The sequence below is a fragment of the Cygnus atratus genome, chromosome 1 (genome assembly GCF_013377495.2).
Source record: "Cygnus atratus isolate AKBS03 ecotype Queensland, Australia chromosome 1, CAtr_DNAZoo_HiC_assembly, whole genome shotgun sequence".
NCBI classification, from domain to species: Eukaryota; Metazoa; Chordata; class Aves; order Anseriformes; family Anatidae; genus Cygnus; species Cygnus atratus.
This window is the reverse complement of record NC_066362.1, coordinates 605,782-619,606: the sequence shown is the minus strand read 5'-3', so window position 1 is coordinate 619,606 and position 13,825 is coordinate 605,782. Positions and strand designations below refer to the sequence as shown.

Sequence of the window (13,825 nt, the reverse complement as noted above, 5' to 3'; positions counted from 1 at the left end):
GTATATTAGCATTCCTGTGGCTACCATATTCGGTACAGTATGGATTATTCCCTACTTCAAGGATATTTCCACACCCAGGGTCAGTACTGGCATGTCAGACACAGACACAGACACAGATTTCTAGGTTGGAAGAGACCTCAAGATCATCGAGTCCAACCTCATCGATGTCCTGACCCGGCCGGACCCACAGGGCCAGCTGGACGCCCAGCTCCATGGGCTCCATGGTGAGACCTCGGCCCCAGGTGGTAGCCGTCGGGCTGGGACAGCCCCGGCCTCCAGCACCTGGTCCTGGACAGCTCCTGGCCTCCAGTACCCGGACAGCCCCGGCCTCCAGCCCTGGGACAAATCCCGGCCTCCAGCACTGGATCCTGGACAGTCCTGGCCTCCAGGACCAGGTCCTGGACAGTCCTGGCCTCCAGTACCGGGATATCTCCTGGCCTGTGGAACAGGGACATCTCCCGGCCTTCAGAACAGGCACGACTCCCGGCCTCCAGCACCGGGTCCTGGACAAATCCCAGCCTCCAGCACCGGGACAGCCCCAGCCTCCAGCACTGGATCCCAGACAGTCCCAGCCTCCAGGACCAGGTCCTGGACAGCTCCCGGCCTCCAACCCCGGGACAAATCCCGGCCTCCAGCACTGGACCCTGGACATCTCCCGGCCTCCGGGACCGGGACAGCTCCCGGCCTTCAGAACAGGCACAGCTCCGGCCTCCAGCACCGCGTCCTGGACAGCTCCTGGCCTCCGGCCCCGGGACAGCCCCGGCCTCCAGCCCCGGGACGAATCCCGGCCTCCAGCACTGGATCCTGGACAGCTCCCGGCCTCCGGAACCGGGACATGTCGCGGCCTTCAGAACAGGCACGACTCCCAGCCTCCAGCACCGGGTCCCGGACAGCTCCTGGCCTCCAGCCCCGGGACAAATCCCGGCCTCCAGCACTGGATCACGGACAGTCCCAGCCTCCATCCCCGGCTCCCGGCCAGCTCCCGGCCTCCATCCCCGGGTCCTCCCCTGCCCCCCGGCCGGGGCTGCCCCTCCCCGCACGGCCCCGCACCGCCCCCGCCCCTCCCCGCGTGCCCCCCCGGTGCCGTCCCGCGCTGCTGGGGGGGGCCGGGCGCGTCCCGTGGCTGCCCCCCCCCCCCCCCCCGATCCCCCCGACCCCTGCCCTCGCCGCGGGCCCTGCGCAGCCCCCCCGCAGCCCCTCGCCCCCGGCAGCTCCCCGGCCCCCCCCGCCCCCCGCCCGGCCCCCCCACCTCCTCCGTGCCCCCCCGCTCCCCCCCCACCGCCCTCCTGCCCCCTCCTCCCCCCGTGGGGAGCCCCCCGGCCCCTCCCCACCCCCCTTTCCTGCCCTCCCTGCCCCTCCCCACCACCCCCCTGCTGCCCCCCCGCTGCCCCCTGCTCCCCAGCCCCTCCCCCCCGCCCCCTCCCCTCCCCGTCCCCTCCCCCCGCCCCTCCCCCGCCCCGCCCGGCCCCCCCCGCCCCCCCCCGCACTCCGCAGTCCGGCGCAGCCCCGGCCGGGAGAAGATGGCGGATCGCGCCGAGATGTTCTCGCTCTCCACCTTCCACTCGCTGTCCCCGCCGGGCTGCAGGTGAGCTGCGCCGGGGCGGGGGCCGCGGGGGGGGGGGGGCTGCCCTCTCCCGCCCTGCCCTTCCCCACCTTGCCCTTCCCTTGCCTGCCCTCCCCACCCCCAACCCTGCCCTTCCCCGCGCATCGCCGGTGCGGGGCCGAGACCGGGGGGGGCGCGGGGGGGCCGGAGCCGCCCTTCACCTTGGGCTGGGCTGCGCAGAGCCCGGAGGGCTCCCCCCGGTTCCCCCCCCACCACTCCCCGGTCCCGTCCCCCTCTCTTCCCGGTCGTCCCCCCCCCCAGCCCCCGGCCCACAGGGGCAGAGCCCCGGTCCCGGCCCGTGCCTTTGTCTGTCCCGCTGCAGCCGGAGGGGGGGGCCTCGGAGCCCGGCGGGATCTTGGGCTGGGGTTCAGCCCCCCCGCCCCCCGTCCGAGCCCCCCCCCGCCCAGGCGGCTCCGCACCCCCGGGGTCAGACGCGGGCGCCGCCGGGGAGGGGCCGCGCTCGGGGGGCACCCCCGGGGTTCCGGGGGGGGGTCCGGGGCTGTGCCGATGGACGGAGCCTCGCAGCGCGGGGGGGGGGGCGCAGGGCCGCTCCTTTCCCCCCCCAGCACCTCGGCTGACCTTGGGGACCCACTGCGGGGCGCAGTCTGGGCTGGGGTCCCCGGAGGGCCGGGGGGGGTGCGGGGTCTGGGTGCGGGACCTGCCGGCTCGGCACAGGGCTCCGGGATGGGGAGGGGTCGGGGAGATGGTGGGGGGCACGGGGGAGGCCCTGGGGGTGCGGAGGTTCACGGGTGGGGGGCTCAGAGGGGATGCAGGACAGGTGTCGTCCCCCCCCCGGTGGGCCTGGCCCCCCTATCCCCTCCCCAGGTCTCGCAGCGCGGGGACCCTGGGAGAGACCCCGGTTGCGGTGGTGCAGGGCGGGGAGGATCCGGCCTCTTCCTGCAGCGCCCGTCCCGCTCCTTCTGCCTCCTGCCTGGCACCTGGGCCCTGGCGATGCTCTGGGGGCCTGGCCGGGCTTTCTGCCTGGCCATGGCCCCTCCTGGTGCTCCCCGTGTAGCCCCCAGGCCCCTGCTGCGTGGGGATCGGTGCTGGCCGCCAGCAGCTCCACGGCCCCCAGCAGCTCCATGGCCTCCTCCTTGCAGCCGAGGCCTGGGCCAGGAGGGTCAGGGGAGGCCGCAGGGCCCCAGCCCACCCGGGCCAGCTCCTCTCCAGGGCTGTGAGCCCCCTGGGAGCGGTGCAGACCGCGGCGTCCTCCTGCTACCACCCTCCGATCCCTCCCCACCCGCAGCTGCGGCTCATCCCAGGTGGTGCCGCACGAGCCGCCCCCGGGGCGAAAACCTCTCCTCGTGCCAGACGGAAACACAGAAACACGGAAACACACTGCTTTCCGCATCCCCCCCACCCCTGTGCTCCCCCAGGAGTCAGCAGTCTGGCTCCCGATTTGGCCACAGCCGCCGTTCCCCGCGCCATGGCCCATCGCTGGCTCCTGCAGCCTTCGAGGCCCCGGCGCTGCCCGGGCAGGATCGGGTGCTGAGCGCAGTGCAACGAGGACCAGCCCCATCCCCAGGCTGCCTGGCCCTGTGTGGGGATGAGGCCCACGGGGGCAGCCCCGGTGTGCGGGTACCATGATGGAGCTGGGGGCCTGAGGGGGCTGGGTCCAGGTCGTGCCTGTTGCCAGCAAAGGGCTTCGCCGCGGGGCGCTGAGTTGGGGCTTCCTCTGGAGGGAGGCGAAGGAGAGGCAGGTGAAGGCGATGTGGTGGGGAGGGGTCAGCACTACGGGCACGTGACGGGTCCTGGGCAGGGGAGGGGGCTGCGAGGTGGCTCTTGCATCCTGTGACTGCTCCTGTGTTGGGGTGGGGGATGCGGGGCTGGTGCTGGGCTCCCCGGGGGGTCAGCCCCGACCTTGCTGTGCACCACTGGCCCAAGGACCTGCAGGCACAGCATTGGGCCGCGGGCTGCGGGTCACGGTCCCCAGCCCTTCCCTGCAGGAGAAGCCGTTGCAACGTATCCAGGTCCAAGGAGAACTGTCCAGGGAGCTGAGCTGAAAATAACGAGGAAATTCAATCTTCCCTTGGCCTGGTTGTTGGTCACTCCCTCCACAGAAAGCCCGGCCCTCGGCAGCTCCCAGCGCAGACATGCCGGCTCCTGGCTGCATGCTGATGTGTGCCCGTGCCCCGTGCACCCCAGGGGCTGATGTCGGGGACCCCTTTGGGGCCCAGCCCTCCCCTGCTGCATCCCCCCTGCTCCCCACTGCCGCCTGGCCCAGCCCAGCCCAGCCCAGCGAGGTCAGCTCGGCGTGGGTGGCAGTGCAGCCCAAAGGTGCGCAGTCGCGGTGCTGGTGGTGTCCCGCTGCGAGGTCCGGTGTCGTGCTGCCTTCTGCCACCTCCTGGAGCCCTCTCTCCACGCATGGGGCTGGGGTGAGCTCTGCCTCCCTGGAGCCACCGGCTCTGCCTTGGCTCTGGACCTTCCTTTGGGTGCTGCCCACCCGGTGCCACCTCCCTGGCCGCCGTCTGCTCATCACCAGCGCGTCCGAGGCACCCGCTGCTGCGTCCCTGTGCTGGTGACGCTCCCCGTTGGCCGAGAGGCCAGAGTCCGGGTGCCCCTGGGGCAGTGCTGCAGCTCCGGTCCCACTGTGGCCACCTGCGGTGGCCCCAGAGCTCCGGCTGTGGTTTGTTGTGGCCGTAGCTCGTGACCGGAGCTGCCCGTTGGGCAGAGCACCACGGTGCTGTGCCGTGCCGTGCTGTGCCATGCCGTGCTGTGCCAGCCCATGGCCAGGGTGTGCTGTTCTCGGCTGGGGATGGGGGCTGATAGCGGCGTTGGTTCCCCCAGCTGGGGACCCAGGGGATGCCGGCACGTTTCCGTGCCAGGACTCGTGGCCGCGGCCGTCCCTGGGGCTGGCAGCTGGGCTCTGCCCCCGCAGCCCCCGGGGCTGTGCCACCGCTGGGGGCCGGGGCCTGGGGCCGGTCCCAGCCCCGCACCCCGTGGGCTGGTGCTGCCGCTTCCACCGCCGACTGATGATTTCACTGCCGATCGGAGGATATTTGACGTTGTCTTAATGGCCTACTTCTGGGAATTATGTGATTAGGGGAAAATCTTTTTCTCAGTAAAATTGGAGTAAGCTCCCGGCATCCGTGGTGGAGAGGGGAGCTTGGAAATGGGAGTTAAGGGCAAAAATAGAAGCCAAAGGCAGGGAAAGCAACCCAGGAACAATGTTTGGCTTTGGTTGTCCATGGCCAGGCTGTGATGGGGGTGAGAAAAGATGGCAGGGGCCAGCTGGGACAGGGGTCCAGTGCTGAGCTGGAGCAGGGCATCCCGGGGTGTGCAGCTCCAGCTGGGGACGCTGCTGTGCCCCTGCCTGGCCGGGCCGTGGGTGCCCACGGCGTTCCCCAGGCTCCCGGGGTGCAGGAGGGGGGGTCCCAGCCACAGCCCCGGGCACTGCAGCCCTTCCCTGGTTCAGTACCGACCAGCGGCGCTTGGTTTACGTTTTCCCGGCAGAAAATCCTGCCAAGAGTAATATTTTTTTTTTTCTCCCTGCAGAAAATTTTGGTTTCCATGACACCCTCTTCCCGACAGGGAAATGGCTTGCTTTAATTTTTTTTGACCAGCCTTACCTCAGTATCTCGGTAGGCAGCAGGGCAGCCCTCGGCTTGCCCGCTGGACCGCGAGCACCGCGCTGACGGGCAGGCGAGCGGGGAGCGCTGGGCTGGGGGCAGCAGCCTGGCGCGTACCAGCCCCGTCCTTGGAGCTGGGCAGGAGCTGCACAAATCCTGGCTCGGGTCAAACGCAGGCCCCCAAAGGTGTGAAAGCAGCAACGCAGCTCGGGTCACCCGAAACGCGGTGATGCCAGCGACCTGGCCGCTGTCACGTGCGCTGTTTTCGGACCGAGGTGGGGCGGGAGGCTGGGAGGCTCGCTGCCTGCGGTGTGGTGGGCGCTGCCACCCTCGGGGGTTGCGTGGGGCCGGTTGCTGCCATGGGCTTGCTGCCTGCCCAGGGCTTGTGGAGCCTCCCGTGGGTGCCCTCGGGGTGTTCTGCAGGGATGGGTCCGGGGGAGGCTCCCATGGGTGCTTGCGCAGGGGCCCCTCGGGTACTGGCGTCACACAGGTGGGCCTGGGGGTGCTGCCACTCCTGGGGCCGGGAGCAGACAGTGCATGGAAGCACCGCATTGCCTCTCCTGGGGCAGCTGGGGCACCCCCAAACTGCAGGGCCTCGGGGAGGCTGCGGGGCCTCGTGCCACGCGGGGCTCCCATCGCCTTGGCTAAAGGCCAGCGGTAACCTGGGGACGCTCAGTGCCGAGCTCGGCAGGGAGGTCCCCGAGCTGAGCCCGTGCTGGGCTCTGCTGTGGCTGCTGCCCTCCCCATCGCCTCCGGCCTCGCCAGTGGGGCAGGTCTGCAGGCTGCAGTGCGGGGTCCTGAGCGGAGCTGCTCCGGCCATGGCTGCCTCGGGGCATGAGCCCACCTCGGGGAATTGCGGCCGCCACCCTGGGTCCCTCCACTGCGCCGCCGGGGCAGAGGGGCTGCGGCGTGGCTGTGTCTGCTCCTGTCTGTGCCTGCCCTGCTCCGTGGCACCGATGTCTCTGCTCCCAAAACATGCTGCGGCACCTCGGCCACTGCTGCCGTGCTGGAGACCCGGGGTGATGGTGGCACTGTGCCCTCATGTCCCTGTGGTGCCACGCAGCTTGCCGGGACCTCGTGGTGCCAGGGGGAAGCAGGCGGCATTTCCCCACGTGCAGCCGAGAGATGTCCACAGCCCTGATGTCCCCTGCTCCTCTCCCAGGCCCCCCCAGGACATCAGCCTGGAGGAATTCGATGACGAGGACCTGTCGGAGATCACGGATGACTGCGGGATCGGGCTGAACTATGACTCGGACCACTACGAGAAGGTGCACGAGCCACGTGTGCCAAGGCGGCTGCGGCAGGGCTTGGGGAGACGCGGGGAGGGGGAGCCCCATAAAGCTTGCCCCAGGCAGGGGCTGTCGGGGGAGGTGGATTTGGAGCCCGGGCATCCCCCGGTGGGGCCGAGCTCTGGGTCCCCACCACCTCCGGCCAGGCCCCGCGGGGCAGCCGCAGGAACAGTGATGGCTCAGCAGCCAGCCCGGTGCTGAGCCCGTGGCTGCTCTCACGTGGCTCCGGCTTACTCAGCTCTTCCCCAGCACTGCCCCAGGCACCAGGACGGCCAGGCTGGGGGACACGGGACAGGGACACAGGCAGGGGGGGCGGGCAGGCTGCTGCAGAGCCAGGGGCACCCTGGTCCCCAGCACAGAGCAGGTCCCTCTGCTTGGAGGCCCTCTGGGGCAGGGGCAGGAGGCGATGCTGGCCCCGAGCCGCAGGGTGAGGCGTGGGCCTGGCAGCAGGGCCATGGTGGGGTCCGGCACCACCGGCCTGGCTGCTAACCCCGTGCTGCTCCCCCCAGGACTGCCTGGTGCTGGAGCGCAGCGAGCAGCCGCACCCCGTCTGCACCTTCCAGGATGACTTCCAAGAGTTCGAGATGATTGATGACAATGAGGAAGAGGAGGAAGAAGAGGAGGAGGAGGAGGGCAATGAGCTGGAAGCTCCACCGTCCCCTTCAGCCTCGCCTATCCCCTCACCTGCCCTGGAGGAGACGCAGAAGCACCGGCCCACCACGCTCAACCTGACGGCACCGGGCACCCAGGTGAGGGTCAGGGTTGGGAGCGGGGTCAGCCCCTACCCTGGGGTCTGTGCTCCTGGGGCCTGCGTGTGGGGGGTCTCTGGGGGTTCCACAGAGGCAGGGAGGATGGGGTGAGGGCTGCGTGCCCAGCTGGGGGCTACGGGGCCTGGTGAGCACAGGGGGGGCAGAGAAGTGCAAGGAGGGCTCTAGCTCTGCAGTGGTGGGGCCGAGCTGGGGGCACCGGGGCTGGGTCTGTGCGGCGGCTGCTGGCACCACGGGGTCCCTGCGTGCCCCCTGCCAGGCCCCCGGTGCAGGGCTCAGGGGCCTGTCCCCATGTGCAGGGCTCTGGGGTGAGCTCGGGGTCCGGCACGTCTCCGTGGGGCAACGGTGAGAGATGCTATGGCTGCTGGCACCGCGGCACCACATGGCCAGGGGTGCGTGTGCATGGGTGTGCATCGGTGTGCGTGTGCACGCTGCGTCCCCCGGGGCTCTCCGTGTGGCAGGGGGCGAGGAGGGCCCTGTGCGTGGTGCTGCGGGGGTGTCCCCGTGTCCCTGTGTCCCCGTGCGCACGCGCCTGCGGTGCTGCCACCGCGCTGCCGGAGCTGCCGCGCCGCCGCAGTGCGTGGGCAGCCGGCGTGGTGCTGCCTGCATCCGGCAGCGTTGCCATGGCGCTGGGGGCTCCTGGCCCCTTGGGGTGGGCTCTGCTCCCTGGCGGGGGGCTGGGGGCCAGTGTTGGGTCAGGGCAGAGCCCTGCCGCCCCTCTGTGCCACGGGGGATGCACAACGCCCGGTCGCACCGATCGATGACCCTGATCGGTTGTCCCTCGGGGCATGAGGGGGACTGGATCCGGCCCCGTCGGCATGCCCGGGGTGCAAATCCCGGCTAATCCCGGCTCCGTCGCGTTTTGCCTGCTGGGGCCAGTGCAGAGCCTTGTGCTGTGGAGCCCCCCAGCACCCCGTCCCTGGGGTGCACGGTGCAGCCCACGTGGTGCTGGTCCCAGTCCCTGCCCCTTCCCCAGCCCCGCAGCCCCCCCGGCCCCGCAGCCCCCATTTGTGGCACTGCGTGCCCTGCCGCACGTTGTGCCAGCCCCGCTCGCTAATCTCCTGGCTCGGCTGGATTATCGCTGCCCGCCGGCCCTAATCCGCAGCTGCCGCCGCGCTGGGCAGGCAGCCCCGGCCCTGCTGGCTCCCGTCCCCCCCCCCCCCGGGGCTGGTGTCCCTTCGAGGGACCCTCTCGCCACGGGTCGTGCAGTTCATGGGGGGACAGGGCTTGTGGGGCTGTGTAATGGGTTTCCCCTGGGGACAGCACCTGTGTCACCGCATCCCCTGCTGGGCACCGTCCTGGGAAAGTGCCGGTCCCCTGGGTCCCCGTTCTGGGGATGTCACGGCTCTAATCTGGATCAGTCCCAGGCACGTGTCCCAGCTGCTGCCAGGCCGTGCCATGGGGTGCCACGGGTGGGACCTGACCGTGGGGTGCCCACGGTGGCGGCAGCGGCCAGACCTGCACAAGGCAGCACCGCAGTGGGATGTCCCCTGCCGGCCTGGTCATGTTTGGTGCCAGCACACGTCCGCAGCCCGGCTCCGGCGCGGCCCCCGCTGTGTCCCCTCTCCCTCCCGTACCCTGCCGACCGCCCCGTCCCCAGATGTGCCCGGCTCTGCTCTCCCCGCAGGACTCCCTGAACAACAACGGCAGCTACCCGCCTCCGGCGCACCGTACCACGTGGCAGGACGCCCTTCTCCACTCCTCCTCCTCCTCCTCTTCCTCGCACACCGGTGAGCACAGGACTGTGGGGCAGGGTCCTGCGTGGGTGTCCCGGGACCTGGTGCTGCAGTGGGGCTGCCCCAGACCTCGTTCCCCTTCTGCCAAAGCCAAGGGGGTGTTTGGGCCTTTGTGCCGGAAGCCTCCCAGGCGTGTCCAGTCCAGGCTGGGGGCTCATCCAGCACCGTGTGCGGAGCTGGGGCCTCCAGGGGTCCTGGGCAGAAGGGTGCTCACCCCATGGGGCTGGGGAGCAGGCACAGGCGGGTATGGGTACGGGTGCACCTCGGCACCCCCTCCCCATCCCAAGGTGCGGGAGGGACCGGCTGCGTTGCGGGGAGCTGACCTGAGCGCTCTGCTCTTGCCCCGCAGGACACTCGTCTCCCCACGCCTGCATTCAAGACGGACCCTGCCTGGAAAGCCAGAAGGGGCTGGGGCCGAGCCCCGGGGGGACAGGGCAGGCCCCCACCCCGCCGCAGCCTTCCCTCTTTGACTCGCAAGGCAACAGCCACGAGTCTCTGGCACATGGTAACCCATCGCCCGAGCGAGCCGGGGAAGATTATAATATGAATATCATCTCCTCTGCGCTCAGACCACCACATTCCCCATCTCACCTCTGCCAGCTGCCCCCTGAACCGTCTCTCTCTCCAACAGGGCTGGCCGCTCCTGCTCGCATGCCCGCCGGCTCCGACACGGGCTCGCAGCCCCAGACCCCCGGGGCCCGGCAGCCCGCGGCTCCGGACGGCCGCTGCGCCCCGCTAAAGCAGCAGGCGGCCGGTGGCCGGGAGAGTCAGGTGCCCTGCGAGGGGGATGGCGGGGGGGCCGGGAGCCCAGGGTCCCCTGTGGCCCCCCGTGAGCAGCGCGGTGCCCCGTTGCCCCCGGAGGAGCTGGCGGCCAGGGCCTGTGCCCAGCGCAGCGAGGGGCCGGGGTCCCGGCTGCCAGGCCCCCACGCGTGCCCCAAGGGGCCGGCGGAGCAGCTCAGCTCCGACGGGGAGGGCCCCCTGCCCAGCCGGGCGGCCAGCGTGCGCGGGCGCCCCTCGGGCTCCTCGGAGACCACCTCGCCCTCCTCGGACCCTGGCATCGAGGCCGACCTCACCAGCAGGACCTCCAAGCCCTTCTTGCCCTGCAGCCGGCACAGCGAGGACCTCAGCTCGCCTGGCTCTGACTCGGACGTGGAGGGGGAGATCGAGGCGGCCTTCGCTGCTGGGCGCCTGGTCAGCAACATGATCTCCTCCATCTCGGAGACGGAGCTTGACCTGAGCAGTGACAGCAGCAGCGGCAGGTCCTCCCACCTTACCAACTCCATCGAGGAGGCCAGCTCCCCCGCCTCGGAGGCCGAGCTGGAGACCGAGCTGGAGGCACCCGGCGTCATGGGCATCAAGGACTCCCTGCTGCTGGACAAGGGCAAGGAAGAGGAGGAGGAGACCCTGGACAGGGAGCTCCCGGAGAGCGGCATGGTGAGGCGGGAGAGCCTGGCGGAGCTGAAGATGGAGGGCTACTATGACAGCCTGAACCCCGAGGACTCCTCTGCGCCCGTGGACCAGACGGATGTGTCCACCTCCAGCCCCTTGGACCTGAAGATCGACCCAGACCACAGCCTGGAGAGCATCCGGCGCTCCTTCTACCTGCCCGTGGGGCCCAAGCTCATGCCCGAGGCGGACGATGAGGACAACAGCGAATATGACTCTGACTCGGAGTCGGAGCCTGACCTGAGCGAGGACTCGGACTCACCGTGGCTGCTCAGCAACCTCGTCAACAAGATGATCTCGGAGGGCTCCTACCCCATCAAGTGCCCGGACGAGTGCTTCCAGCAGACCCACTCGCTCTGTGACACCATCTCCCCAGCCTCTGACCTGGAGCCCGAGATCCTGAGCGAGGCGCTGGATGAGGAGCCCGGCTTGCGGGACTCCCCGGTGAGTGAGGGGGAGCCGGCCGCCCTGCCCTGTGCCCAGCGCAGCATCGAGCTGGTGGACATGGAGACGCTGCGCAGCTCCCTGCAGCGTGCCGAGGACGAGCACTCCCTGGGCGTCGGGACGGAGACGGCGCCGGAGCCACCTGCGGACGACCCGGGCCCGTTCCTCTTCCTGAGCAACCCCACTAACGACACCATCGCACCCGTCTTCCCGGGGCGCCCCGTCTCCCTCGACAGGCTGGGTGGCTCTGAGGTCCTGGCCACCTTTGGCTGCTGCACGGGGCCACCCCGCAGCCCGCCGCGCAGCTCTCCCAGCACCGAGGCCACCTCTGGCGAGCCCTGTGCCACGGTGGAGCCGGCTGCCGGCACCAAGGACTGGGCCGTCGACAAGGACCTGGACTCAGGCATCCTGGAGGACAACGACATGATTGACGATGTCCGGTTAGAGCCCCTGGGGCAGGACCCCGACGCCTTCCCGCCTGCCCTGGACGTCTCCACCGCCAAGACCAACCGCTGCTTCACCATGGCCTACTCCACAGACGAGGACGAGGCGCCCTACCTGAAGGGCTCCCCCTTCCCCGAGGACCCACGGGGCTTCCCCGGGGAGCTGCCGCTGCCGCCGGCCCCCGAGGCGCTGGAGCCGCGGGCGCTGGACGAGTCCCTGGCCTACGACTCGGTGAAGTACACGCTGGTGGTGGACGAGCACACGCAGCTGGAGCTGGTGAGCCTGCGGCGCTGCACCTCGGTGCTGAGCGATGACAGCGACCTGCTCCGCGCCTGCGACCGCTGCGACCTGGAGGACGAGGCGGCCTTCGAGGACGGGCTGGCGGCCCCCGACGCACACAGCTCCTCCGAGGACTCGTCCCCTGAGGCCGACCTGCAGTTCTCCAAGAAGTTCCTCAACGTCTTTGTCAACAGCACCTCCCGCTCCTCCAGTAAGTGACCGTGCCGTGCTGTTCCGGCCGTGGGCTGCCTTGTACAGGGGCAAGGCTGGCTGCCCGGCACCGTCCTGCCTCGTCCTCCTGGGCACGCCACCAGCACGGCGTGGCACAGCACGGGGCCCTGGAGGTGGGCAGGGACTGCACTGCCGCGGGGTGCTGGGGCTGCTCCCAGCGTCTGGGGGCTTCCCCCTGCAGGGCTGCGAGGTGCCACTGGTGGTCCTCTGCCCTGGGGTGCTGCGTGGGGCGTGGGGCTGGGGGCTCAGGGGGGCCCCAGGGTGATGCCGCCTCCTTCTGCCCCAGGCACAGAGTCCTTCGGGCTGTTCTCCTGCATGGTGAATGGGGAGGAGCGGGAGCAGACCCACCGGGCCGTCTTCAGGTGAGCAGTGAACCCGGCCGCCAGCTCCGCTCCCCGCGGCCTCTCCTGTCTTGGGGCAGCTCTGCGGGTGCAGGGCACGGCTGTGGCCATGGGGCGTGTCTCGGGGTCTCGCTGCCTCCCCCTGCCCCCCCCCAGGCATGCGTCTTCCTTCCTTCCCTTCCTCCTCGCAGGTTCATCCCTCGCCACGAGGACGAGCTGGAGCTGGACGTGGACGACCCCATCCTGGTGGAGCTGGAGGAGGACGACTACTGGTACCGGGGCTACAACATGCGGACGGGGGAGAGGGGCATCTTCCCCGCCTTCTACGCCCACGAGGTCGTTGGCCAGGCCAGGGACGTCATCGGTAGGAAGCGCTCCCAGCCCCGCGGGTGCCTCCGGCGGCACGGGGTGCTGGCGGGGGCAGCGGGAGGCTGCGGGGGTCCTGGGCACCGTCTCCTCGACTCCTCTCCTGTTCAGGCCTGAAGAGGAACCCGTGCTGGGTGGAGCGGTTCAACGTACAGTTCCTGGGCTCGGTGGAGGTGCCGTACCACCAGGGTAACGGCATCCTCTGCGCAGCCATGCAGAAGGTGAGGCAGCTTGGGGGGCCGGCAGCGCCATGCAGCCCCCCCTCCCCACGCAGAGACCCTGCTGTGCTCAGGAGATGCGTCTCGCTGCCTCCCCAGCTTGGGCAGAGGATGTGGGTGCTGCGTGGGCACCGGCCCCTTGGTGCTTTCAGCAGGGGCTGGGGCGTGGGTCTGTGCTGGGGGGCCCACTGGGACCACGCGCCCTGATGCCCCGTCCCCACGCCCCCAGATTGCCACCACCAGGAAGCTGACAGTGCACTTGCGCCCGCCCGCCAGCTGCGACCTGGAGATCACGCTGCAGGGCATCAAGCTCATCCTGACAGTCAACGAGTACGGCCGTGATGAGGAGGTGCGGGGGCACTGTGGGAAGGGGTCCCGGTGCGTGTCCCCCAGCCCGCTGGGTGCCCACACCCTGCCGGGGTTTTCTCTTCCAGTTTGAGCGCTGCAGCCACTTCTTCCAGATGAAGAACATCTCCTTCTGCGGATGCCACCCCCGGAACAGCTGGTGAGACCCCGTGCTCCCGCACCTCGGGGTGCACGGGGCTGCTCCTGGGCGCTCCCAGCCCCGCACTCCCCCGCCAAGCAGGGGCAGCCCTGGGGTCCCCGCCTTGGAGCCCTCCTGCGCTGCAGGAGCCCCCCCTGGGGTGAGAGTGGGGTCCCCCGCACTCACCGTGCCCTCTCCCTGCAGCTACTTCGGGTTCATCACTAAGCACCCGGTGCTGAGCCGCTTCGCCTGCCACGTCTTCGTCTCGCAGGAATCCATGCGGCACGTTGCCGAGTGCGTCGGGTAAGATGGGGACGGATGGGGAGAGGGCAGGGGGTGGTGGGACGGGGGCTGGGAGTGGCGGGGCTGGGGGTGCAGAGGGCGGTGGTGCTGGGTCCTGGCCCCATCCCTGAGCTGCCCCTGGCTGTGCCCTTGCCTTGCAGCCGAGCGTTTCAGGAATATTACCAGGAGCACCTGGAGTACGCCTGCCCCACAGAGGACATTTACCTGGAGTAAGGGGGCAGGGCGCTGTGTCTCCAGCTTCCGCACCCCCCCCCCCAGCCCCACAGATGGCCAGAGACTCTGTCTGACCCCACAACCAGCCGGCT

The 13,825-nt window shown here is 70.3% G+C and overlaps 1 protein-coding gene across 1 annotated transcript; it reads left to right on the top strand.

Annotated features, from left to right (window-relative positions):
- Positions 1-1,520: 1,520 nt before the first annotated feature.
- MAPK8IP2 (mitogen-activated protein kinase 8 interacting protein 2) lies at positions 1,521-13,792 on the top strand. Its single transcript, XM_035569315.1, has 12 exons — positions 1,521-1,585; positions 6,335-6,440; positions 6,971-7,210; positions 8,856-8,958; positions 9,314-11,788; positions 12,095-12,170; positions 12,341-12,513; positions 12,627-12,736; positions 12,963-13,082; positions 13,168-13,238; positions 13,422-13,520; positions 13,661-13,792. The coding sequence occupies exons 1-12, from the start codon at positions 1,521-1,523 to the stop codon at positions 13,731-13,733; spliced, it is 3,711 nt and encodes a 1,236-aa protein (XP_035425208.1). The 3' UTR covers positions 13,734-13,792.
- The last annotated feature ends 33 nt before the right edge of the window (positions 13,793-13,825 follow it).

What these genes read in the sequence shown, in the direction of transcription:
- MAPK8IP2 (XM_035569315.1), top strand. Translation starts at nt 1,521, where the DNA reads ATGGCGGATCGCGCCGAGATGTTCTCGCTCTCCACCTTCCACTCGCTG. An exon ending in CCAGGCCAGGGACGTCATCG is followed by an intron (nt 12,514 to 12,626) that starts GTAGGAAGCGCT and finishes TCTCCTGTTCAG; the next exon opens with GCCTGAAGAGGAACCCGTGC. An exon ending in CACGTTGCCGAGTGCGTCGG is followed by an intron (nt 13,521 to 13,660) that starts GTAAGATGGGGA and finishes CTTGCCTTGCAG; the next exon opens with CCGAGCGTTTCAGGAATATT.